Source organism: Marmota monax, unplaced genomic scaffold (genome assembly GCF_021218885.2).
Source record: "Marmota monax isolate L192 unplaced genomic scaffold, Marmota_monax_Labrador192_F-V1.1 WCK01_AAM20220418_F8-fsc00001, whole genome shotgun sequence".
Lineage (NCBI taxonomy): Eukaryota > Metazoa > Chordata > Mammalia > Rodentia > Sciuridae > Marmota > Marmota monax.
In genome coordinates, this window is record NW_026693777.1 from 50,411,072 (window position 1) to 50,437,118 (window position 26,047).

At 35.0% G+C, this 26,047-nt stretch overlaps 1 protein-coding gene across 1 annotated transcript in view; it reads right to left on the minus strand.

Moving 5' to 3' along the window:
• Positions 1-581: 581 nt before the first annotated feature.
• Secisbp2l (SECIS binding protein 2 like) overlaps positions 582-26,047 on the minus strand; it is a 51,131-nt gene continuing 25,665 nt past the window's right edge. Inside the window, exons 12-18 of the mRNA XM_046461214.2 lie at positions 22,207-22,373; positions 21,203-21,335; positions 19,630-19,792; positions 17,066-17,286; positions 16,108-16,262; positions 8,210-8,429; positions 582-4,843 (exon numbers count right to left, since the gene is read on the minus strand). Of these exons, the coding sequence (XP_046317170.1) occupies positions 4,161-4,843; positions 8,210-8,429; positions 16,108-16,262; positions 17,066-17,286; positions 19,630-19,792; positions 21,203-21,335; positions 22,207-22,373 (1,742 nt within the window). The 3' untranslated portion in view covers positions 582-4,160. The remainder of the gene's footprint in view (positions 4,844-8,209; positions 8,430-16,107; positions 16,263-17,065; positions 17,287-19,629; positions 19,793-21,202; positions 21,336-22,206; positions 22,374-26,047) is intronic.

A 26,047-nucleotide genomic window follows, 5' to 3' on the forward strand; every position in this document is an offset into this window, starting at 1 on the left:
GTGACTATTCTAGGGAAAGTGATCAGGTAAGGCTCAATAATCCAGTCCCTAAAGCAATCAGTTCATTCCTCAAGTTTCACACCGAGTAGATGCCTAAAGGTAGTGAAGGTATGCTCAGTTTGTATAGCCTCAGCACTTTGTGCAGAGACCCAAGAAAGCAGTGATTAAAATCAAGCACTCTGGAATGGAACTGAGTTCTGCTACTGACCATCTATGGGATCCTGGACAAATCAGTATCTCCATGACTGTTTCATCTTCTGAAAAGTGAGTAGTGGTAATGGCATCTCTAAATGTGTTACTTTTGGGAAGTGGCTTAGAACAGTGTCTGGCACAGAGGAACTCACAAAAAGGACGACTCTTCTGGAGCCTCCTAACAATAGGATGGTCTCTGGCTACAGCCCTAAGCCCTTGCCACAGCTCACACCAACCATCCCATATGGAGATTTTTAATACCTTCCTAGAGATTTTACAATATTCTTTGGCAAATCTATGTGAGCACTGAACAACTCTACAAATTAAGCTTTTCTTTTTTCACTACTCTACATGTTGGGTGAGTACCTATTCTGAAATGATAAGACTACTTTTCAATAATCATTTTATTAGTACAGAAGAACCCCCACTAGAATTTACATAGTGCAAAAAAAGCTGTTATTACCCCCAACGTGATAACAATTATTCTTCATACAGCAAAAAAGCAAGATGAAAATCCCTTCATATTATAACTCAACTAATGTTGCTAGTTTTTATTAGAGCATTATAATTAAGACATTAAATTATAAACTCATATGGTATATTTGGAAATTACATTATAAAATAATACAAATACTTTTAAGGTGTGATGTGCCAACAAATTTTAAATTTTTATCATTAAGATTTAGATTTCAGTTTCAGATTAGAAAAAATTTGGTTGATATTGTGGTGTGTATAAAGACTGAAAGGATAAGGGAGGAAGAAGACAAATAAATTACTTCACAGAAAAATTTTTTAAATCAAAAAAGATAATTAATTAAATTTTTAGCAGATTAATGTTCTAACCTGTTGGCACAACATACAGAAAATACTTACATGATGAGTTCTTTTTATTTTTTTAAAGCCAACAGCAGCTTTACAAACAATAATACTTTTTTATACATATATTAAAGTAACAATGTGTTACGGTTTAGCAGTTTTATGTTAAAGAGTTGAAAATTAATGTAGAGATCACTACTCATTTGCACATTATAATTCCCACCCCACCCACCTTCCCTAGCTTATTAAGAAATCAAACAATTACATTATTTGGATATTAATTTATCAATATTTAAACTATGTGAATTCCTTTTGACTAATTCTTTTCAAATACTGGAAGCATATAAAATACCATCTCTGCAAAAATGACCTCCAGTCAAAGCCTGTAAAAACTTTTCAATATAACACACATTATTTTTCCATGTTTAGTCAAAAGAAATATATTACATCATTTACAAACATATTTAAACCAAAAAATTAAGCTAATATGAACATTTGTCTTTTGAGAAGTAATCTTCACAGCAAACAAATCTACTGAAGCAGAAATCTAATTTGGGGAGTGTAATTCATACTGTAATTCATATACTTATATACTGAAATAGAAATCTAACATTAAGTATTGCCAGTAAAACAACTATACACTAAGAAAAAAAGTCACTATGTTTTTTATTTCTTGTGCTAATGAACCCTTACTCTTACCAAGAGATCTCTTTCTAGGTCTCCAAAGAGTGAACCACACAATTTCCAAAAATAAAACTTTCCTGATTCTCATACCTCATCCAAAGCCTATAGTTCAATATACACAAATTTCAAAATTTAAAGAAACAAATTATAAAGACATCATTAATACATACTTAAGTATACTCTCAACATAGTAGCATTTTCTTTAATAAATCTTGGGTTGTCCTCTAGAAGTGACCTGTCTCATATAAAAAAGGCTATGGTCCCTTGGTTTTGCTGGCAGAAGAGGTACTGCATGCGTGAGAGCATTTATCAAACATAATCAAATACTTCTGAAGTCTATAGCAAAATTAAATTACTGGTGTTCTGAAGATTTCTCCAACTTCTCTTTTGATACAAATGTCAAAAATCTAAAATGGTGATTCCTGTTCAGAAGAGATACAAAATATAAGAAACCTTTGAAAAGCCATTACCTCAAGATCAAGAGTTATCTGAATCACTGACATGGAATAAAGGAAATTAACATCATAAAAAGTATGAAAAGTTTTTCAATTCACTTTTAAGATTGTCAGTAGTTCAAATCCTCTATCATTTCTTTAAACAAACTAACACTTCCAAATGTGTAGAGACAGTAAGATCTGCCACGTATAAATCCATGATAACTATTTCAGAGGCTTCATTCCTTACACGCTGTGTTCCTTTAAGTATTGAATAATTAGTGCCTAGGAAGTCTATACTGGAGAACAGTGTAGACAGGACATATAATAATGTCCCCTTTTAGCACACTAATAAAGCTGACAGACTGACATTTTCTATATAGCAACGCTCCTAAACTTTCGTAAGCCACAAGTACTATATTATCAACCAAGAATCTAATCTCTCCAGTAATTAAGTGCCAGCATTATAAAACATCAACACTAGCACAGTAGTCCCAATAAGTTCAGTAAAGAATCTGCCCAACTCTTCTCTCCCACCTCTGTGAGGCAATGCCTTGTCCCATACAATCAGGGTAGGGAAATAACACTCCCTCCTCTGTTTTGCATCTATGGGAGCTTTTAAGTAGAAAGCTGATTGAACATGTGCATGTTAGCCAGTTGGAGATGGAGGAGGCGGTAGAGGGAAGACAGAGAAATGAATAATTTGTAATTCTCCTACCATTACATAAACTTGTAGATATCATTAAAGTTCAGGTGATGATTGACTAGCAAATAAAATATTAAGCTCAGTAAGTGTAACTTCTCCCAAGCAAGTACACACACTCCTAGAGAAGGGCAGAGATAAATAATAGTGAATAAAAAATACCTGCATATATCTGTATATAAGTCATCTAATAGGTTCAGCACAATTAGAACAACTTTCTCTGTTCTTCTAAAACTTCCTCTTCTAAGCCTTGATTATCAGGATACATGTTATGAATTGTGCAAAATTCCCTTTCCTTTCAGTAATTATGGTGGTCGCTATGTGGAAGGTTCTCAAGGCTAGGCTTGAAATGTATATTTAAAAAAAGATGAAATGGTTTTGTACTCAGGACAAGTTTGAATGCCCAATCAAATCCATATCTCAAATCAAGAGTGTCCTGAACCAGAAGCATGCAAGAGAACATATCAGAATAGACGTTTCAGGATAGCTTACATGTAAGTGATGCAGTCATACAATCAGTTACAGTTATTCACCTGTCAAAATTTATCTAACTTTATGTAAATAAGACTATGTACAAAAGCATTCCTGAGGTAAGTAAGAAGCAATTCAAGATAGAACCTGACAGGTCCTATCTTGGGTGACTATTCATTATCATAAATGACATTTATCACTTTTTACAAATGAGGCCAGCCAGTTCTAATCTATCCTGGTGGCATCACTGCTAAATTCTGGAGACTCTGTTTTAGCCCATCACAACTTTAATGGATTATAATGATCAGTGACTTCTGAAGTAAGCATTTATGGGCCAAATAAAAGTTGCATCCATTTCTTAATGTATACACTTTGTGGACTCATTAACCTCAGCCTTTAAGCTTTCTGAGCCTATCTTTAGCTCTTTTTAAAACAACAACAACAACAACAAAAAAAACCCCAACTTTTTAATCAGACAAATTAAGAGTGAAGGAGTTGTAGTCATGAAACAAACACTGACAGCTGTTTTTATCCTTAGAACCTTGATCTTAAGCTTTCAAAATGAACTTAAATAGGCATTTTAAATTTATTTCCTTTAAAACTTGGTCTTCTCTTTTAATTATTATTTTCATTATAAAATAAGGTGAAACAGATCTGAATTTTCTGCACAGTCCTTAGAAAGACACTTTGATGCTAATTAAAAGCTAAGCTATTGATCATAACGAATACATAAAGCTACAAAAATATTTGTTGGGAATTAAACACATATAACTACTGGACAGTGCTAAATGTTGAGATGAAGCATAAAAGGTGATGGCTGCAACCCTTACATGGTTGGGAGATGGGTGACATTTCCTGAGTTATATATTTTGGGGTGCAGAATTAGAATCAGATTGTTCTTTGTTCACAGAGCTGCAGTTACTGGACTTCTGTTGCTCAGGATTGGCTTGTTGGTCAGGAGTCCATGCTTCATTGTCCATTCCTGGCTCCAGCACCTCAGGTGCTTCTGCTTCCTCTTCTCCACCTAGTTCTACATTGTCTTCCTCAGAACCATTAAGAGTTTTTCCAAGCTGAAGGGTTTCCATAGTTCTCTGGGTCTCTGAGACCCATGACTCAATTCTACTATTAAGCTGCACTTCTACTGATATAGGTTCATGAGTATAATCTTCCTCCTCTTCCTCCTCTTCATCATCCTCTTCTTCAAGCATGCCAGGTACAAGAGTGCTAGTGGTGCTGGTGATGGAGGAATTCAAAAGATCTCGGCAACTACCATCCAAAGAGCCAGTCTCTGTACTCTGCTGTGAGGCCCATTCCAGGTCATCTGGCTTCACTTCCTCTTTATCCCCTGCTGTAGATTTCCCAGGATCTGTAGCTGAGGTAGTACTGCCTACAGACACTAATGATGGCTGCTTACTAACATGAATTGTGTCAAGTGGAAGTTTAATAGGTTTTTCAGAAGTGCCGTGCTTACAGGAAACCTCTTTTTCATTTTCTGATGTTTCCAGTCCATCTGAAGTTTCCACCATGTTTCTCCAATTTGTTTCTACAAATAGCAAACAGATTTTTAAAAGCTAAAACACTGTTTCAAAATCATGGCACTTAAAATGCAAAAAGAGTGACGAACAAAATACTGAAATTTGTTGGCCTCAGAAATTGATTGAAAAACTAAAAATTAAAGCAAAAGCTCTTATACCAACAGGAACCAACTGACATTCATATATAAAATCCATATATTCATGAAAATCAATGGATCATCTACACTTTTTTTTTCTTTTCTTTTTGAAGGGGGCAGTTGGCAGGTTATGGTTATACTAAGCTCAAGTACTCACAACTCACAGATGGCAGAGCCAAAATATCCAGCAAAAATATTCTGATTTCAAGAGTTTATATCACATTTGGTCAGCAAGTTACTAAGATATTTTGGGGAATGTAATTCCATATATAAGCAATGAATCAATCCATGTATTCCTAATACTGTGAAAATCTGTTTGATAGTATGTGTAGCTTGGCTTACACAGTGATTCTGAAGTACCAAATGTTATTATATAATACAGTGGTGATAATCTAAAATTATTTTTAATATCAGGAAATCAATATAGAACAAAAAATGTACCAGGAATCAGTAAATGAAACACAGCTCTTCTACCCCTCTATTTTTATTTTTTAAATAAAAATATTTAATTACACTCCAGCTCTGACTTGTATTTTATAAGTATAATATTTTCATCAAGTTGTAGTGAAATAAGAAACCTACTCATATTAATGTATTCAATTTGATTATCACCCATAGACTGACTATACTTTGACACAGACCATATTTATGGCACTTTGAGTCAGGTACATGGTTTATAAAGAAAAAAAACTGCCTTTCCTATGAACAGATCCTTCCCATTCTCACTTCTACCTCATGAAAACAAAATTTTCTCCTAGATTCTCAGTCTCAGCTAATTACATTACCATTCACAGTCTTAAAGGTGAAGAAACCTCAGAGTAATCCTTGTCTTCTTTCTCCCTTAGGATACATCTTCATTCCCCTGAATTCATCCTGTCACTTCTAGCTCAAAAACTACCAAATTTGATCAGTACTGCTTTAGTTCATGCCTTATATCTTCCTAACTGGTTCTGTGAATTGACTATATCATTATCTAACTGGCTTTCCATCACCCTAGGACAGGATTCAAACCCCTTAGCTTAGCATAGCCAAGCCCTTCATGATCCAATCCTGTGTGGTCTGTATATGAGGTGTCCCCCAAAAGCTTATGTGTGAGACAATGCAAAAAGGTTTAGAGGAGAAATGATTGGGTTATGAGAGTCTTAACCCAAGCAATGAATTAATCCCCTAGTGGGATTAACTAAGTGTAGCTTAAAGGCAGGTAGGGTGTGGCTGGCACAGGTGGACATTGGGGGCATGTTTTGGGGGTATATATTTTGTACCTGGTAAGTGGAACTCTCTCTCTTGCTGATCATCATGTGAACTACTTCCTTCTGCCACACTGTTTTGCCATAATGTTTAGCCTCACCTCAAGCACTGAGGAATGAAGCCAGGTGCTATAGACTGAGACCTCTGAAACTGTGAGCCCCCAAATAAAACTTTTCCTTCTCTAGAGCTGTTCTGGTTAGATCTTTAGTCACAGCAGCAAAAAGAAAGTTGATTAAAACAGACCTTTATCTATCTTTCCAGTACCATTTCATCCTGACCCCAACCCATGCATGTCATCTTGTATCACTGAATTCTCACTGCTGCCTGTAGTCACTGCATAAGCTATGCTTTAGCATACAACATTCTTTCTATTCAAATTGTGTTTTCTTTTACCCCTGAGACTCTTACTCATCCTTGATATCCACCCTTAAATGTTAGTTTCTTTGTGAATCTTTCCTGACTTTTCCACAAGAGGCATTTACTAACCTGAACTCCCACAGCATTTTTTACATAGTTCAAAAAGCATTTGTTCTATTTGCTGCTCCACACATCAACTCTCCTCACTCCCAATCCTATGTCCTCTATGGTTGCCATATACTAAGTACAGGGGGCGGGTACTCAAAATGAAAAAGTTTACTAATATATTTATAGATATATTCAATTATGCAAAAAACTTTAAAAGCACTAAATTTCTTAAAATATTATGGCATATTTACATTTCCTTCAAACATTTTTATCCTAAAGAGAAATCTGAGGTTCAGAAATTAATTGATTATACCTAAATCCCCTAGGCAGAGAGTGAAAAACCAAGTTTCAATCTTTGAACAGTTTAAATCTGATACTAAATCTTTGAGAGTTTCTTTTCATGCTGTTTTTTTCCTATACATCCCCATATGGAGATTATTTATCTATCTGTCATTAGCCCAAATCCTTTGCTTTATAGATTTATCTTGCAGACTGCTTTTGAGACTTGGCCTTTTACTAAATATATATACAGAGGGAGGAGTGAACTTATTTACTTCATTTTATTTTTAACTAGCTATCACTTCAGCAAAAGAAACATGGCTGCCTCTAGCAAGTAACATCTGTCTATGACCAACTGATTCCTAAAGACCAAAAACAACTTGTTAATTGCCTCTGGCCTGATGATTTATCAAACACTTAGCTACAATCACAGACAAGAAGCCACGGAAGGGAATGGGAAGAAAATGGGGACTCAGATTTCTATATATTAAATTTTAGGTGATAACAAACTATTTGGTAAACTCTTAGATAAGATTAACATAAGAAAAAGAAGAGCAAGATGCCAAAAAGAAGGAGGAGGTTATTCTTTAAAAAAACCCAAAAAACAATAAACAAAAAGAACATCAAGACAGGATACATGAAACAGAAACTAGTTCAAGGAAGAGAAGTTAAAGAGTTCAAAGTATTATAAAACAAGGCAAGGAGACTACTGAAATGCAGACTGCAGTAAATAATGTTAAACATTAAACACAAATACTGTGGGTCTGTATTTCTTTTTTATCTCAATTAGATTTAATTCAAAGTAAATGTCATGTGTCTAGGTTTTATAAGATTGGACTCAGCAGTATTCAGTTCTTTAGTTTACTTAGTAAATATAGAATTCAATAACTGAGTATAAATTATTAGAATAAAACTTCCTAATATTTACTTAGTGATAGGTCACATGTATGGTGCATTCTACTTTTAAGATCTACGTTGGCTATTTTAAGATTTTGGAACTGTGACTGAATTCCAGGGTCTCATAGAATGCCTATTTCAAAAATTCTCCTGAGTTTTAACCCATTATGTCCCATTGTCCTATACAGAATTGAAAACTTAGAAATTTATGGGTTATTGAAATGTTTGGATGATTAAAAAAAATAAAGGTAAGAACAAAAGGTAGAATGGAAAGTTACATACAAAATTATTTTAATTAATTAAATTATTTTAAAGTTTAAGTCATTCAAATGGTATGCAATAACTTACCATATTCCTTTTCATTTACTTCAGAGATAGGTTCAGAAATAACACTGCAGAAAGAAATGGCACTTGCTGCAGAGGGGTTCCGAGAATGCCCCATGTGGTGTGGTACCTTTTTCACATTTTTTAAGGCTTCTTCAGCTTGCTCTTGCTCCATTGCTGCAACCATATCTTTATATGCTTTCCTGGCTTCCTCAGTGAGTTCTACTAATTTATTAAACAGGCTCTAAAAAGAAACAGAGATTCTGATTAATCCCTGAAGATTCCAATTAGTCCATTTTTTATTATCCTTCTTTTCAGATAAAAAAAAAAACTGAATGGTACGCAAACCATAGAACTATACAAGTCTGAGAAAATTCCTTGATTCTAACACTAGCCACTAACTGTGATACATATTTAAAATTCTTCCCAAGTTTATCAATTCAACAACAAAACAAGTTAAATGCACTTCATTTTGTGTCTTGTTTGTTATCACAGAGAGTACAAAGACTGGAAAACCAACTTTGCTTTTGTGGAACTTTCTGTGTGGCTATAAAAAGACAAAAGACAGCTATAATTCCAGGCACAATATCTTAAATCCCTTGAGAGGTATAACATATTATGGCTTTTAGATAAGACATTAACTCTAATTGCTGAAATTCATGAAGGAAGATGACACCTAATATCCATACAATTTTGAGGGGTAAAGATAGGGCATTCTTAGCTAAACATACAAAGCCACGAATAAGGGTACAGACATTAAAAAAAAAAAAAAGTACAGGGCTTATCTGGAGAGCACAGGGCTTATTTGGAGAGCAGTGAGGAATCTTATGTGGATTAGGATTTAAGGGATGACTATATGTAGGGTGACATTTGCAGATGTAGAAGAGGGCAGTCTCCACATGAATTAAAAATTCCCAGTAATTTCATTTATTGGAAGAACATGCAAAAGACCAAAAGGAAGTCAGCTAGGGCCTTGAAAATGATAAAAATATGACATTTACAAAACAGGTAAGCATGATTATTGGGTCAAAGGCAAATTATACAAGCAGAATATTTTAGCTGGATTAATTTTATGATTATGAACAAAAATGAATAACAAAATTTCCCATATTTTCCTTATTCTATTTGGATTACAGTTAAGTTTATAATTATGAATAAAAACTAACAACAAGGGGGAGATCCAAGATGGCGTGCTAGAGGGAAGCTGCATTCTGTGTTACTCCTGGAGCTGGGATTCAAGTAGTGGAAATACGGTTTCTCTGCGAATGATTAGAGAACCCCTGACAGCTGCTCCCATGCAGGACTCCTGACCACTCCTCCATGCAGGTCCTGCAGGTGCCCAAGTAGGACCACCGGCGTCAGCACCCATGCAGAACTCCTGCCCACCAACCCGCGCAGGTCCTGACGGTAACACCTGTGTGGACCCATGTCTACCAACATGGGCTCCTCCAGTCTCCTTCATCTTGGGGCACTGCAACCACTGCCACAGTTCTCTACATGCAGTAGCCTGCACCTGGGGACATTGCACTGGGTCTGATGAAAGCCGCTAGCCACAATACTGCACGCCACAGAGCTGCATCTCTGAACACACCACTCAACACCACCGTTCAGCCCCACCACATCTGATACCCCATTACTGAAAGCAGCCACCTCCATCTTGGGACACGTTTGTCGCCATCTCTAGTTGGGGCAACTCCCAACTTGGAACACTGGCTGAGGTTTAGAAACATAATCAAGGTACCAAAAGTCCCCAACTGCACCCTCTTCCCAGCAGCCCGATAACCTGGCACAGTGCCTGCGGCTATGCAGTCAGTCCGAAGTCTGCAAAACCAGGTCCTGAACTTCCCAATATAAAACAGCTCTCTGAGACAGGTGCACAGTCCCCTGAGCACATCCCACAAGACTCTGGAGAAAAAGGTTCCTGATTGGGAAGTAGAAAGGGAGGGTGTGGGTGAGACACAGTTTAGAGACTAAATTAGAGACCAGGAATAATGAGGTCTACAGGAAATATAAGGAGATAAGACCAGGCACCCACATCACAAAAGTGGGCCCCAAAGGAGATCCTTGGGGTACAGTCTCCCATCGATGACTGGTAAGTGCTATACCCCACTTCCAGGAGCTACACTCCCAAGACCAATCCTCACACCCTAATAATCTTCACCATCCTGAGGGTGGAGATAAGAGCAAAAAACAGACAACCTCACCTACTAGATGAGAAGGGAAGCTGGAAAGATACTGATCTCCAACAAAAACAATCCTTGTATCTTCCCTTGGGATTTCTCTTTCTCTCTCTCCTCTGGTCCTCACATCCCCAACATTTATGAAAGAAGTACTTTTCATGAATTAGGCTACTAAGGACTCGGATGTCTAAATAGCATATACAGTGGTGTTGTATATTCTTTTATCTCCTATTTTTACATTTTTTTTACTTTTCCTAATATTTATGTTTGTCTGTCTTTTGTACTCTACTGTCTTCTCACTTACTTGTCTCCCCCAAATCACTTTCTCTCTCTTCTGCTATTCACCAACTTCTTTAGATTCCTCTTTCATGCTTTCTAAGATCTAATACTCTATATCCTCACTTCCTACCCCAACATCTCATCCTATACCTCATCCCTGGTTCTTTGTCCACCAACAGAAACTGAAGACCCTTTTGCAAACCTACTGTTTATACTGTAGCTAATAATTGAAGGTACCGTTTCTGTATATTGTGACAAAACTGTTAATGTCTTAATAGCAGCTCTTTGGTTTAAGGTTGTATATCATTTGTATTGAGATCTGTTCACATTGTTCTTCCCTTTAAAGGAGAGATATTGGAAACCTGCAGAAACACTATAAGCCTATAGGGTAAAAACTGTAAAGCCTTGGATCTACAGTGCTAGAAGGGAAGACACATGAGCATCATTAAAAGAAAAAGGGAAGAAAGTGCCGCCAACAAACCAAGATACTACATTATTAGGATCCATGGCCAGCACAACAGAAGAGAAGGAGTTCAGGATGTAAATAATTAAAATGTTGTGTGAATTAAAGGATGATATAAGAGAGAAAATACAGGCAACAAAAGATCATTTCAATAAAGAGCTACATAAGCAAATACAGGAAGCAAAAGATTACTTCAATAAGGAGATAGAGGTTCTGAAAAAAAACCCAGAAATCTTTGAAATGAAAGAAACAATAAACGAAATTAAAAGTTCAACAGAAAGCATAACCTAGAGATTAGATCACTTGGAAAACAGAACCTCAGACAATGAAGACAAAATATATAATCTTAAAAAGAATGTTGACCACACAGTAAAGATGGTAAGAAACCATGAATAAAGCATTCAAGAATTATGGGATAACATAAAAAGACCAAATTTAAGAATTTTGGGATAGAGGAAGGCATAGAGTCACAAACCAAAGGAATGAACAATCTATTCAACGAAATAATATCAGAAAATTTTTCAAACATGAAGAATGAATTGGAAAAGAGACTTACAGGACACCAAATGTACAAAATCACAACAGATCCACACCAAGGCACATTATAAGGAAAATGCCTAGCATAGAGAATAAGGAGAGATTTTTAAAAGCCACAAGAGAAAGGAATCAAATTATATATAGGAGGAACTAATTAGGATATCTGCAGATTTTTCAACCCAGACCCTGAAAGCTAGAAGATCCTGGAACAACATATACCAAGCTCTGAAAGAAAATGGATGCCAACCAAGAATCTTATGCCACCCACTAGAATCAAAGTGTGGAATATGATATGTCAAGAAATTTGTAATGTTTTGAACAACCCACAATAAAAAAAAAAAAAAAAAAAAAAAAAAAAAAAAAAAAAAAAGAATCTTATGCCCAGCAAAATTAAGCTTTAGATTTGATGATGAAATAAAAACCTTCCATGATTAATAAAAGTTAAAAAGAATTTACAACTAGAAAGGCTGCACTACAGAATGCACTCAGCAAAATGTTCCATGAGAAGGAAACAAAAAACAATAATGAAAATCAGCAAAGGGAAGTATTGCACTAAAGGAAATACTAATCAAAGGAGAAACCAAGTCAAGTTAAATACCAAAAATAAACAAAAACCCCGAATGTTAATGGCTCAAATTCACCAAAGACAAACTAGCAGATTGGATTAAAAAAAAAAAAAAAAGACCCAACAATATGCTGCCTTCAAGAGACTCCTCTTCATAGGAAAAGACATCCACAGACTGAAGGTGAAACATTGGGGAAAATATCAAAGGCATCAACAAATTTCTAGACTCATATGATTTGCCCAAACGGAATCAGGATGATATACACAATTTAAACAGATCAATTTCAGGCAATGAAATAGAAGACACCATCAAAAGCCTACCAACCAAGAAAAGTCCAGGACCAGATGGATACATAGCTGAGTTCCATGAGACCTTCAAGTTATTTCATGAAATCGAAAAAGAGGGAACACTTCCAAACTCATTCTATAAAGCCAATATCACCCTGATTCCAAAACCAGACAAAGGCACATGAAAAAAAGAAAATTTCAGAACAGTATCTCTAATGAACATAGATGCAAAAATTCTCAATAAAATGCTGGCAAATCGAATATAAAACTATATTAAAAAGATAGTGCACTGTGATTAAGTGGGGTTCATCAAAGGGATGCAAGGTTGGTTCAACATATGGAAATCAAACAATGCATCACATCAATAGATGTAAAGATAAGAAACATACGATCATCTCAAAAGACGCAAAAAAAGCATTTGACAAAATACACCATCCCTTCATGTTCAAAATTCTAGAAAAACTAAGGATAACAGGAACATATCTCAACATTGTAAAAGCTAGCTATGCTAAGCCCAAAGCCAACATCATTCTAAATGGAGAAAAATTAAAAGCATTCCCTCTAAAAACTGAACAAGACAGGGATGCCCTCTTTCACCACTTCTAATTTAACAGAATTCTTGAAACTCTAGCCAGAGCAATCAGACAGATGAAAGAAATTAAAGAGCTACAGATAGGAAAAGAACTCAAATTTTCACTATTTGCCAACGATATGATTCTATACCTAGAAGATCCAAAAAATTCCACCAGAAAATTTCTAGAACTAATCAATGAATTCAGCAACATAGCAGGATATAAAATCAACACCCATAAATCAAAGGCATTTCTGTACATCAGTGTCAAATCCTCTGAAAGAGAAACTAGGAAAACTATCCCTTTTATAATAGTCTCAAAACAAAACAAAATGAAACAAAACAACAACAACAACAACAACAACAAAAAACCCTTGGGAATCAACTTAACAAAAGAGGTGAAAGACCTCTACAATCAAAATAATAGAACGTTAAAGAAAGAAATTAAAGAAGACCTTAGAAGATGGAAAGATCTCCCTTGTTCTTGGATAGGCAGAATTAATATTGTCCAAAATGTCCATACTACCAAAACCACTATACAGATTTAATGCAATCCCAATCAAAATCCCAATGACATTCCTCATAGTAATAGAAAAAGCAGTCATGAAATTCATCTGGAAAAATAAGAGACCCAAAATAACTAAAGCAATCCTTAGCAAGAAGAGTGAAGCAGGTGGCATGACTTTACCAGCCCTTAAACTATACTACAGGGCAATAGTAACAAAAACGGCATGGTATTGGCACCAAAACAGACTGGTAGACCAATGGTATAGAAGAATAGAGGACAGAGAGACAAATCCACATAAATACAGTTATCTCATATTAGATAAAGGTGCCAAAAACATATATTGGAGAAAGGATAGCCTCTTCAACACATGGTGCTGGGAAAACTGGAAATCCACATGTGATAAAATGAAATTAAGCCCCTATCTCTCACCATGCACAAAACTCAACTCAAAGTGGAACAAGGACCTAGGAATTAAACCAGAGACCCCATGCCTAATAGAAAAAAATGTAGGCCCAAATCTTCATCATATCTGATTAGGCCCTGACTTTCTTAATAAGACTCCTACAGTGCAAGAAATAAAATCAAGAATCAATAAATGGGATGGATTCAAACTAAAAAGCTTCTTCTTGGAAAAAGAAACAGTGAGGTGAATAGAGAGCCTACAGAATGGGAACAAATTTTTACCACACACATATCAGAACACTACTCTCTAGGATATATAAAGAACTAAAAAATCTTAACATCAAAAACAAAACAAAACAACCCAAGCAACAAATGGGCCAAGGAACTGAACAGATACTTCTCAGAAGATGCCATATAATCAATCAACAAATATATAAAAAAAAGTTCAACATCTCTAGCAATTAGAGAAATGCAAATGTAATGTATTTAGAGTACAACCAATAACAAGAAAATATGCATATGGACAAATGATTTTGAGATTAACATTGGTTTTACAACATACATAAGTTATTAGGAATAAAAGAATATAAGGGAAGAGAAGAAAAATTAAGGAGAAAACTAGGATCAGGGAATGAAAAGTCTTAAATGTGAGAATAAGAAAAGTTTAATTCAAAGGTTTTATCAGATAATAAAAATAACTTAGGTACATATTACCACAAATGGACATACTTGATAATATGCCAATATTTTATAAAATTTTATTTTAAGAGTACATTTTAGTTTAAATAATAATTTACTTATCTTAGTATTTTAGAGGGCAAGAAAAAATGTGCAAAGCTGGCAAATATTTTATAATATAAAATTATAAAAATAAATTAACACATATAATTCATGAAGAAACTGATACAATTTAAAAAAATTCACTTTTCTGGACCCTAGCTCTGTTCCTATTCGATAAACTCTTAATAGTGAATTTAAAAAGAGGACACTTTTATTAGACATCTATATGTGACCCTTCTTTTTCAGCACTCAAATTCCCTCATATAGTTAAACATAGGCAGATGTACATCTATCACAATTTATCAACAAACATTTGTCACCTGCTCACGCTCAGGTAATGTGAAAGATGTCAGGCACACAAAGACAAGGGGCCTTTTCACCCTCAAAAAAGTCAGTTAAAGGGAAACACACATAAATTATAGCAAACAAATGCGATAACACCTAAGGGAGAAAAGCATAGGCAATTTTGAGAGCACAAATTATGATATATTCATAGAAAGTAGGTGGGTAGATAATTTTGTAGGCAAAGGAAAAGAAACTGAATGGAGGGGGAATGGGAGGTATACAAACACAGTGAATGGACACAAAGGGGGAGACACTTAAATACATAAAAATAGTGTGTTTGGCAAGAGAAAATGGTCTGCCCATGATATCACAAAGTACTTAAGAGTCAACTCCATAAAAAGATAGTCATAAAATGCCATCAGGGGGCTGAGGTTGTGGCTCAGTGGTACAGTGCTTGCCTGGCACCTGTGAGGCACTGGGTTCGATTCTCAGCACCACATAAAAATAAAATATACAATTAAAATGCCATCAGTTGACAGGTATTATTCTAAACTAATAACTCTCATATTATCAATCCTATTGTAAGCTCTGTATTAGAAACTGCCAGAGGTGAAGGTATCATATGTGCAAAACTATTCTGACAACTGGTTTAGGTAGTTAATTTTCTAGAGGAAAATTCCTTCAATAAAAAGGATTCTTTTCTCTCTTAATTCCTAGTATACAAAATATAGCCATCACAGTGTCTATTTCACATTGCATAATTCTGGATATCTTCAACTAGCAGTTGAATAAATAATCAAGTATTAAACAGCTGAGCTCAAAAGAAAAAACCACTGGCAGAAGAGATACTAAGATCTTCTCAAACTGAATATAACCTACACAAATGTTTTCACTGATTTCAAAGGAAAAGGTAATACTCAAGAATTTCCACATATTCTTTGAGAGTCATCAACTCACTCCTTTATATGCTTAAACTTAATTCTGGTATGTGTCCACAGAAAATGTACTATCTGGGGGATGTGAGGGGAGGGAAAACTACAAGAGTGTGTGTTGCTTATTCTTACCTCAGCACCAAAGTAGTTGAAAATACCCACTACACTAACAGGAACCAGCTTGTTCACACAGCGTCCTAGAGCTTTTCTTCCAAGGGCAAATACAAAAGGAATTTCTTGTTCCCGTGCCATAGCTATGACATTATAGAGAGCCTCATCTAGACCACCTATGAAAATCAACATATATGGAGGTAATTTAGTTACTTCCTAAATGGAGCTAATCTAGCAAGCAACAGCAAAAGCATAAAACACAGTAGCAAAGGATTCTATGAGAATTCTTTAGCACTTACACTGTTACATATTATACTATCTGACTTTATGTTACATATGGATACATATATTTTTAAAACACACACACACACAATTTTCTTTTTCTCCAATTAAATTCTAAGTTACTTCAAACCCAATATTTTTGTCTCTCCATACAGATTAGCATAGCAGGAATCAAATTTCAATTTAACAGACATTTTAATGAAGAAATTATTTGTTAATAGTAGCTAACTCCTTTTTCCAATCTTTCAGCTCAAGTAATGACCTATTCACAATGCAGTGAGACAGATAACACATTATTGATTTTATTTGGTATTTCTATCCTGTGTATTTGCCTACCACTGCTACTGGGACAGATCTGTCTATTCCAATCCACCTAAAGCAGCTTTTCTACCAAAAAAGGATAAGTAAAGAAGCATGACATGGCACAATGCACTCTGACTATTCTCCATTCTCATCACAACAGTAGGGACACTTAATGGGCCCAAGAGAATTCTTTTACCACTATTCATACATGGGGATTTCCTTTGTAACTCAATCCCAATTATCCTAGTTAATTTTAGGCTCTGAAATACTTCATTCTTTTCTCAGGCTCAATATTTTGTTTCATAGTATGCTTTACAGAGAAAGACCTGTGTTTAAATACCCTACAATTATACCAAATAAATATCAAAACACTTCAAAATCAAAGTGTACATACCTTTTGACTGGATTTTTTCACAGTTTGGAGAAATTATCACACACTTGATCTTATTTAGCTTCATATGTTTGGTGACTTCCCTTAGACCCATAACCAGCCGTCTTCGTGCTTTTGCTCTTACAGGATCCTTTTGGTAGATGCGTTCCTGAAAACTGACAAGTTCTTGGAGAAGAAGGGTCACACATTCATCAATCTCTTTACAAAGAACCTGATTACAGTACCTATAAAGGAAAGATAAATAAAAACATAAAAAACAACAGGAAACTCCACCCTATTTTTCTGTAATTATAAAGTTATATTAGGAAAATATCTTTAAGAGAAACTATATTCAATAAAAAGTTTTCATGAAAAGTCAAGTCTTCAAAACTTTTAAATCCTTATCTGGGAATTGTGGTTTGAATGCTTGTAATCTCAATGACTTGGAAGGCTGAGGCAGGAGGATCACAAGTAGGAAACAACATAGCAAAACCCTGTCTCAAAAAAAAAAAAAAGGTGGGGGGCTAGGGATGTAGCTGTGTGGGTAAAGCATCCCTGGATTTAATCCCCAGAACCAATAAATAAATAAAGCCTCTGAATCCCTCAGTTAACTAGAAATAAAAGTGATATAGGCTATCTTTGATAATGAATTTCAACAAATTGGCTTTTAGTAAAGGATAGGTTAATAATCTCTATGAAGTATCCAATTATTAAATTCCTAAAGATATAAATCAAATTCAAATGTTTGCTTGCCATGTGGTTAAAACAGATGAAATATTTCTGGTGAAAAGATATAAAGTTATTTCTTTTCAATGAATACTAAAGATGCTTCTACAAGAAATGAGTGTCCTAACAATTAATTTTGAGTTTGAATAAGTCTCTGGGCATTTCTCAACCACAAAAATGAGTCAGATGAGATGACCTTTATGGCCCAGTTAGCTCCGAAAATCAACAGCTATTGAGGATAAACTCAATAGTTGAACTGAGGCCAAAATCAAACAGACCTTGGGGTAGTAGTCATATATCTTTGTATCAGACAAAGCAACTGAATGAGGCTCTTTGAGAGATCATGTATGGTTATAATGTGGAAAACAGGAAAAAATGTGATGTCACAATAGTACTTAATTTCTAGGATAAGAAAATCATCTAGACATATTTTTTATATACCCTTTCCATCTTTTCTAGTTCTCATCCCTTATCTTTACCAAAAACAGGCATTTAATGAGAATTGGTGTAACTTCTAATCTAGTAATAAATAGGCAAGGAAAATAGAAGACTTCTATTTTAAAGTTATATAGTGGGAAAATCCAGGGCTGCCCTTCTTTAGTGCAAAAAGAAAAAAGAAAGAAATTTTTTGTGTTGGGAATTTTATTATATATATAAAAAATGTTTAAATAAGTACAACATTACTTGAGAAGAGAAGATAAAACTGGACACACTGTGGGAGGATTAAATATCATAAAATATTAAAATTAAGGAATGCATTTAAAGAATAGAATATTGAAAATACAATTTTCTTCATTCTTTTTTCTTTCAAGCTGTTATTTCATACATATGTAACATTTCCTAAATGGTTCTTTTGCTCCACATCTGTTATCTGACATTTAATTAACTTCTGAAAGCTGGGCAAAAAGTATTTGCTCAAAAACAATGGAATAAGGAAAAGGAAAAGAACAAACTGATACGGTTTGGCTCCTTGCAGACTATACTTTTGCCCTGGGATTCTTTCATATGTCATTAAGAGTTTTGGGGATATAACTTGGTTGTAGAACATTTGCCTAGTATGTGCAATGTACTGGGTTTGATTACCAGTACAACAAAAAGTAAGTAAATAAATAAAGGTAATTAGGGTTGTGTAGTTCACCTATGTAAATGTTAAAACCCTAAAATGCTTCCTAGCAATAACCATTAGTTTAAGGTTATTCACAGATAAGGTATCATTTTGTGATTCACTAATTGTTTCAATTCTAAAAACCTATAAATATCTGCTTAAAAGCAAAAGCAAATAGGTGGTGTTTGATATGTATCTCAATGGTAGAGCGCTTACCCACTATGCACAAGACCCAGGTTCAATTTCTAGCACTTTGAAAAAGGAAAAAATTAGCTTTATGTAATAGATTAATTTCACAAAATAGGGTTTTCAGAACTTTATTACATGTTACTGATTGATGAGAGAAATTTTTGAAGGATTAATTATATATATATATATACACATATACATATACACACGTGTGTATGTGTGTGTCTGTGTGTGTGTGTGTGTACGTGTGTATGTATATATGCAAAAGCACTTGGAGGGGAAAAACTCATAGCACAAAATTATATATGTAAGATGTAAGAGGCCAGTAGTCCCGGGTAGAAACACTATATGATATCAACAGAATATATTTAGTGTCACATCACTCTCTATGAACACTGACAAAAGGGAATGCTTCAAATAGAGCAAAACCAGCTGTTAAACAAAATTTGAAAAAAATATTTTTGGTGTTTGGCATGTTCAACTCATGAAGTAACAATGACAATACTAGATTTGGAACCACAATAAAGATCCTAAACTATTCAACCTCAATAAAGAGACAAAAACTTACTCTCTAAATCTTTTGCTATGGATTTTGGTTATTGTTGATGATGCCATTGGACTGCCTATCCCAGAACTGGCAGGAGAGCCTTGTGACACAGGTGTCATGCAGTATGGAGAATTCTGACTTGCTGGAGAGAGTGAAGTATCACTCGGGACGCTCAGTCCAGTATCTGTGGAGATGTGAAATGAGGGGAAAGAATTTAGAAACCTCAAATGCTGAAAAGCTCTATACTGATCTATATAATCTAGAATGGCAGTTGTCTTTTAGGCTACTTCCTAATTCTCTGCAAACTAATGAGTTAGGCATTGTTCCTTTCACACACACAAAAAAAATTCTCTACAAAACTACAAAAATTAAGTCTTCCTATTATCTATAAAAATATGCTCTTAAAATTTAAGCACAGCCTTGAAGTCTCCACAAACGAGATGAGAAAAGGCCAAATTATCCGAAACACGTATTCTCAGGGGATTTAAATTAAAGAACAAAGATCTGCACTTACTTGCAGATATTACTCTATCCTCCATCTCTACTTATCCACCTATTTCTTAGAAATCTTTCTTTTTAAAGTTCCAATTGTTGCTGGCAATGATAAATTCTACCTCACTCTTTCTCTCCACACCCACTCCTGATTCTCTTATATGGCATTTGCTTCTGTGCTTAAGGAGCTGCATTTTTAAGATGCCATCCCTTGACTCTACCATTTCCTTTGTTCAATTACTGCTTCTTCCTTCACAACTCAGGAAATGAGTCCATATTTCTATGTCCAGTAGAATCATTAGCAAAGTTGCACATATATCTATCTTATCTCCCTACTGGATCATCACTTTTTGATGACAGGACCTGCCTACTACGTATCTTCTTTATATTCCCCAACCTCCCTATTCTTGCTAGTTAATAAAATACATGTGGTAGGATTCAATAAACATTTGCTGCATGAATAGATGGATGAATAATCCTAAATACAAAGGGAGATAAATGAGAATAAAGGGGAACTTAACCAAATATGCCCTAGATGAATAATCCATGGAAGTAAATTCATTTCTCTGAAAACAAAACACTAATGCTTAATCTGTGTATCAGTTAGATTTAAATGTACTGCAAAATCGTATGTGTTCAGTATTTATTATATGGGACTGAATCTTATTGACTAACTGGGCTCTGCTCTGCAATTCTCTATCACACATACATAGCAATTTCCTAAAAGCAAAAAGAAAATCAACAAAAATGAAAAATACCTCTTTGAAGAAAGATAACCAATAGAGTTTCAGATACAAAAGAAGAGAAAATTTTTTAAAGGGGACAGTATCAGAAGAACTAGTGAGATCTTAATTTTGAGGGTTTATTACAAATTCTGAAATTTATAATAAAATGTCATAGATTCACTATAACACTTGCCCCACCCTCCAGCTATCCTCGGTCTAAAAACATCTTCAAAGGAAATCACTCCCCAAAACAAAGAAATTTATGCAAAATAATGGAGCACATCCTCCACATATGAACATAACCAGCAATAGCTCATCCTTCAATTAAAATGCTCTAGACCATTCCATGAGAAGAGGAGAAAAAAAGACCTCCTTACCTTCCTGGGAAATAATCTCCTGTGGCAAATCATCAATAAAATCTAAATGCATTTCTGTTGGCTCTTCAGATCCCAAAAGATTATGGTCCACAGTTAAACGTCCCTTCTTTTCCTCTCTTTCTTTCAAAATAACCTAAAAAAGTCATTATACCAGTCGATTACAATGTACACTAAAACAGAGGTATATAGTTTGCCTTTACATGGACATGAGGATTTTAGTAGGTTATATAAATGAACTGGGAAAAGGTAAATATAATTTTATGCACTATAGTTTGAAGGAAATACTGCACACAAAAATAAAGGGAAGCAATTGTGCTTGAGAACATTTAGCTATCAAACTATATCTGCTTCATTCTTTAAATCCTGAGTGATAAATTGGAGTTTCCAAAAATGCAACTTCAGTTTAAAAGTCTGGAAACCAGTTTATATACTGAGTTACATTTCACCATTTTCAATTATTTGTACATGGATTATGTCATTCAAATCCTTCTGATAGAGTTAACCAAAGCAAATATCACCTTCAATTTATAGATGAGAAAAATGAAAGTAAAAAAGTTTACTTAAAACTAAGTACTAAGATAAAGTTAGTACTAAAGTTCAGGGTTGGGGTTAGAGATAGAGAGCTTGCTGAGCATGCACAAGGACTTGAATTCAATCCCCAGCACTGACACACACATACACTTACACATACACACACAAAACAAACCAAACAAATAAAAAACCCCACAGGCTTTTGATCCTTAGGGTCTAATGCTTTGGGATATTCAACTTTTTTTTTTTTTAAATTTTATATGAAAAAAAAAATCATTCTCTAGGGCCTTGTTCCTCACAGAAAGACAATCATCATTGTGATATCCCAGACTTCAAATTAACTAGTTTTAAAAATGCATTAATATGAATACTTCCCAATAATTTAGTGGCTAAAACATCACAGTTAATTTTACAAAAACAGATTAAATCCCTTATTCATCCCATAAAATAAACATCCCCAGATTTTGGTTTACCTTTTTAAGTGCTGTAGGCCGTTTTAGTTTTGCAATTTCCTTCTCTTTTCCTTTTTTTGCTTTAGAGGAAGTAATGTCCAAAGAATTAAAAGATGTCAAGCAGGGTTGGCTTTTTGTTAAAGGTTTTCGGTTAGAGTCTTTAGTGTGAAAAGAAGCTGCAGTAACCACTAAAAACAAAAAAGAAATTAGTTTTACTATAATGATCAATTTAATATACTTTCAAAGTTTCCAAAAATAAATCCACAAAAACAAGAACATCCTCTTCTTGTAGGAAAAAAAAACAGACATCATAATATTCGGAGCAGAGTCCCTAAGAAAAACCTCCAAATTTTTAGCTTTCGTAAGATAAAAAGCATAAAGCCAAAGCAATTAGCCAATCTGGAGGTCCAAAGTAGGGATAAATTAGTTCTACCTTACTGCAGCAACCTTTATGCACGGCTATTCTTTACAATCGGTCTTCAGTCAAAGCCATTCTACCTTTGAAGTTTCAAAACTGAACCTCTTCTCATTCCTACTTAATCACCTATTCACACTTATATAAGAAACTTATGTAGCCCATCGCTCCTTTCCTTATTTTAATCTGTCAGCAAAAATGCTGATTTCCCCCCTCAGCCTACACTCTAGGTACCATATAGCAGTTCTTTTATGACTGAACAATACTCTTATTCTCCAATGACTACCTCCAACCCTTTAACATTCCTAAACCTTAAAAATGATAACCTCATTTTTTTTATTCTAGCAGAGCTTTTCTACCACTTCCCTGAAAGGATGCTATTTAATATAAATTATTAACCACAAGAAAGGAAGTGGCAGATATTCTCACTCCTGTCTAAGGCTCACCAACCACTCTGTTCTTACTTCCATCTCAGTTCCTCTAGGATCTTGCTCTATCACTTTCCCCTTGCATTTTTCAATTTCCTCCCTAACCCTTGATTCTTTTCCCTGACCTCTCACAACAAGCCAAAAAAAAAAAAAAAAAGGTTGTTGAGGGTGACAAAGTCTTTCCTTTGACTAACTTTCCTTCAAGCTAAGGCACCACAGCTCCTCTTTCCTTCCCTGGAAACAGTCTTTCTCCCATCATCACTTTCCAAATCATTACAATCTGGCCTTTGCCCTACTCACTCACTTGAAACTGTTATTGTAAAGATCACACATAACCTTGCAATTGCCAAATAAAATTCTTTTTTTACTCCCTTCTAATTTTCTTGGGCATTGGCCCATTATAGTTTTCCTCAAAATTCTTCCTTGCCTTCTGTGATTTCCACTTTTTTTTTTTTTTACTCTTTTTCAATTCTATTTTTCTAGTTCTTCTTTGTTTGTCCTAAAAATTTGCACATTCAAAAGGCTCTATCCCTGAACATCTTTTCCCCAATTTTCCCTTCCTCCAACAACCTTATTTCCATAGCTTCAACAATTCTATTTGAAAGTCACTGATCTCTAACCTAAACTATTCGTTCATAACTCATGTCAAATAAGAACCACAGGACCTCTATTGCTTGCATTTTAAATCAAGGCTCCTGCCTATTCTTCCCAACAAAATTCTTCCATGATCTTTGTGTTTTACCATCATAGCTCTTTTCACCACACACTCTGTGCCAGAGTAAAGAATCATCTTTGATCTGTTTCTACATCCTACCATTGAAAAAGCCTATCAATTCCTTACAATTCTTTTTCATCACTACCGCAGTCTCATTCTTTTCTTGAACTTTCCAGTAGCATTCTTTGTAATCAACACTTCCAGTTTAAACACTGGTGACTGGTTAGAAGTTAATCTCATTTCTATCTATCAAGAAGTCTACTCCTGGCTGGGTATGATAGCGCACACCTATATCCCAGCAACACCAGGGCCAAGGCAGGAGGATCAAAAGTTGGAGGTCAACCTGGGCAATTTAGTGAAACCCTGTCTCAATATAAAAAGGCTGGGGATATGGCTCAATGGTAGATTGCCCTTGGGCTCAATTCCTACTATCATAAAAATAAATAACTAAATAAAATAAAGTGTAAAAAAATACAGAGAGAGAATGCTATTCCTTCTTTAAGCCCAGTTCAAATACTATCTTATATGAAATGATTTATAACACCATTCCCCTATCTCCACGTTGACATACATCATTCTCTCACTCTTCCAAGGGTTTACAAAACTTTGCTGGTATCTTTCCTAAAGTGCTGCTTTTGATTAGCTGTGTATGTCTTTCTAATCTCACTAGATTAAACTTCTTGAACAAAAAAGTTTATCTTCACCATCTCTGTAATCCCAATAGTTTCTGACCGCATATTTTGCAAAGTTATTTACTATTGATTAACATTTGCTAAATGAATCAAAGTTGTAATAACTCATTTGAAATATTACAGATTAACAATCTCTTCTTCATAATATTAGTTAACATTTATTGAGTGATATAATCCAAATTCTCTAAGCTCTTTACATGCATCATCTCTTTACTTCCCAAAACAATCCTGAAGTAAGTATTATCAATACCCCCACTTTAATGTAAAGAAATTGAAGCACAGTAACTTCCCAAATAAATATGTAGAAGAGCAGGATTCAAACCCAGACAGTTTGACTTCAGAGCTCTTGCTTTTAGCTACAAGTTCATGCCTCTTCCCCAACACTGCTTTGTTCTGGAAAGACTACAGGGAGTTGTTACTGCCACTCCCCCATCTCAATAACATGTAACTCTAAAGCTTAGCACACATTCAATATTACTTTTACTAACAGTGACTCAAAGCAATGTTTTATATTGGAATGGTAACTAGCTATAGGTTTAAACATTTTGCATACAGATGACAGTTATACACTGTTATTTATCTTTTAGTCTTCTAATAAGCACCACTGGAACAGAACACATAGAATTCATTCCACCATTTAGCTTTAGTGCTTTTTATTAATGCCTTTCCCTTCCCTTTTGTCCTATTCCTCACCCTCTAAAACAAAGACTATAACAAAGAAATGAGGGAGCACATTAGAACTGCTGAGAGCTCTAAAACTGACAAAGTTTGTTAAAATAGAAATTACTGTTTCAGTAGAAAATCAGATCATTTTCTCATACACACACACAAAATTTGACCAAAACTTCTGTTTGGTATTTTAACTGGATAATATACCAGGAGAACCAAATAACTTGTGATTTTTATTCTAACCATTAAAGAAGAAAAAAATGTGGTTGGTTCAAAATGCCCAATTGACATTTTAGCAGAGATCTGAAGGACCTAAGGGAACAAACAATACTGATATCCAGGGAAGCAGCATTCTAGGAAAAGGGAACAGCAAGCCCAAAGATACTGAGCTAGAAGCATGTTGTGTATACCTGAGATGGTGAATGTGTCAGGAGAGAATGGTGATGAAGGTGAAGAGGCAAAGGGGGCAGAATGAGGCTTTATTCCAAGTGAGATGAAGCCAGATATAATCTGGATTATATCTTTAAAAGACCAGTTCTTTTAAGATAAATTGGGGGGCCCAGGCATGATGGTATACACCTGTGATCCCAGTGACTCAGGATGCTGAGGCAGGAGGATAGCAACTTTGAGGGCAACCTGGGAAACCTACCAAGACCTTTCTCAAAAGAAAAAATAAAAACGTCTTGGGATGTAGCTCAGTGGTAGAACACCACTGGGTTTAATCCCCAGTACCCAAAAGGGAAAGGGGGAGGAAGGGAGGGAGGGAGGGAGAGAAACAGAGGGAGGGAGGGAGAGAAACTGAGGGATGGGTAGAGAGCAGTCAGAAACTACAATAGTATAATATAATGATGGACAGTCTCAGGATGACAGGATAAGGATCTGGTGAGTAAATTATGAATATATTTGAAGACAGAATAGACAGGATGTACTGAAGAACTTGGAC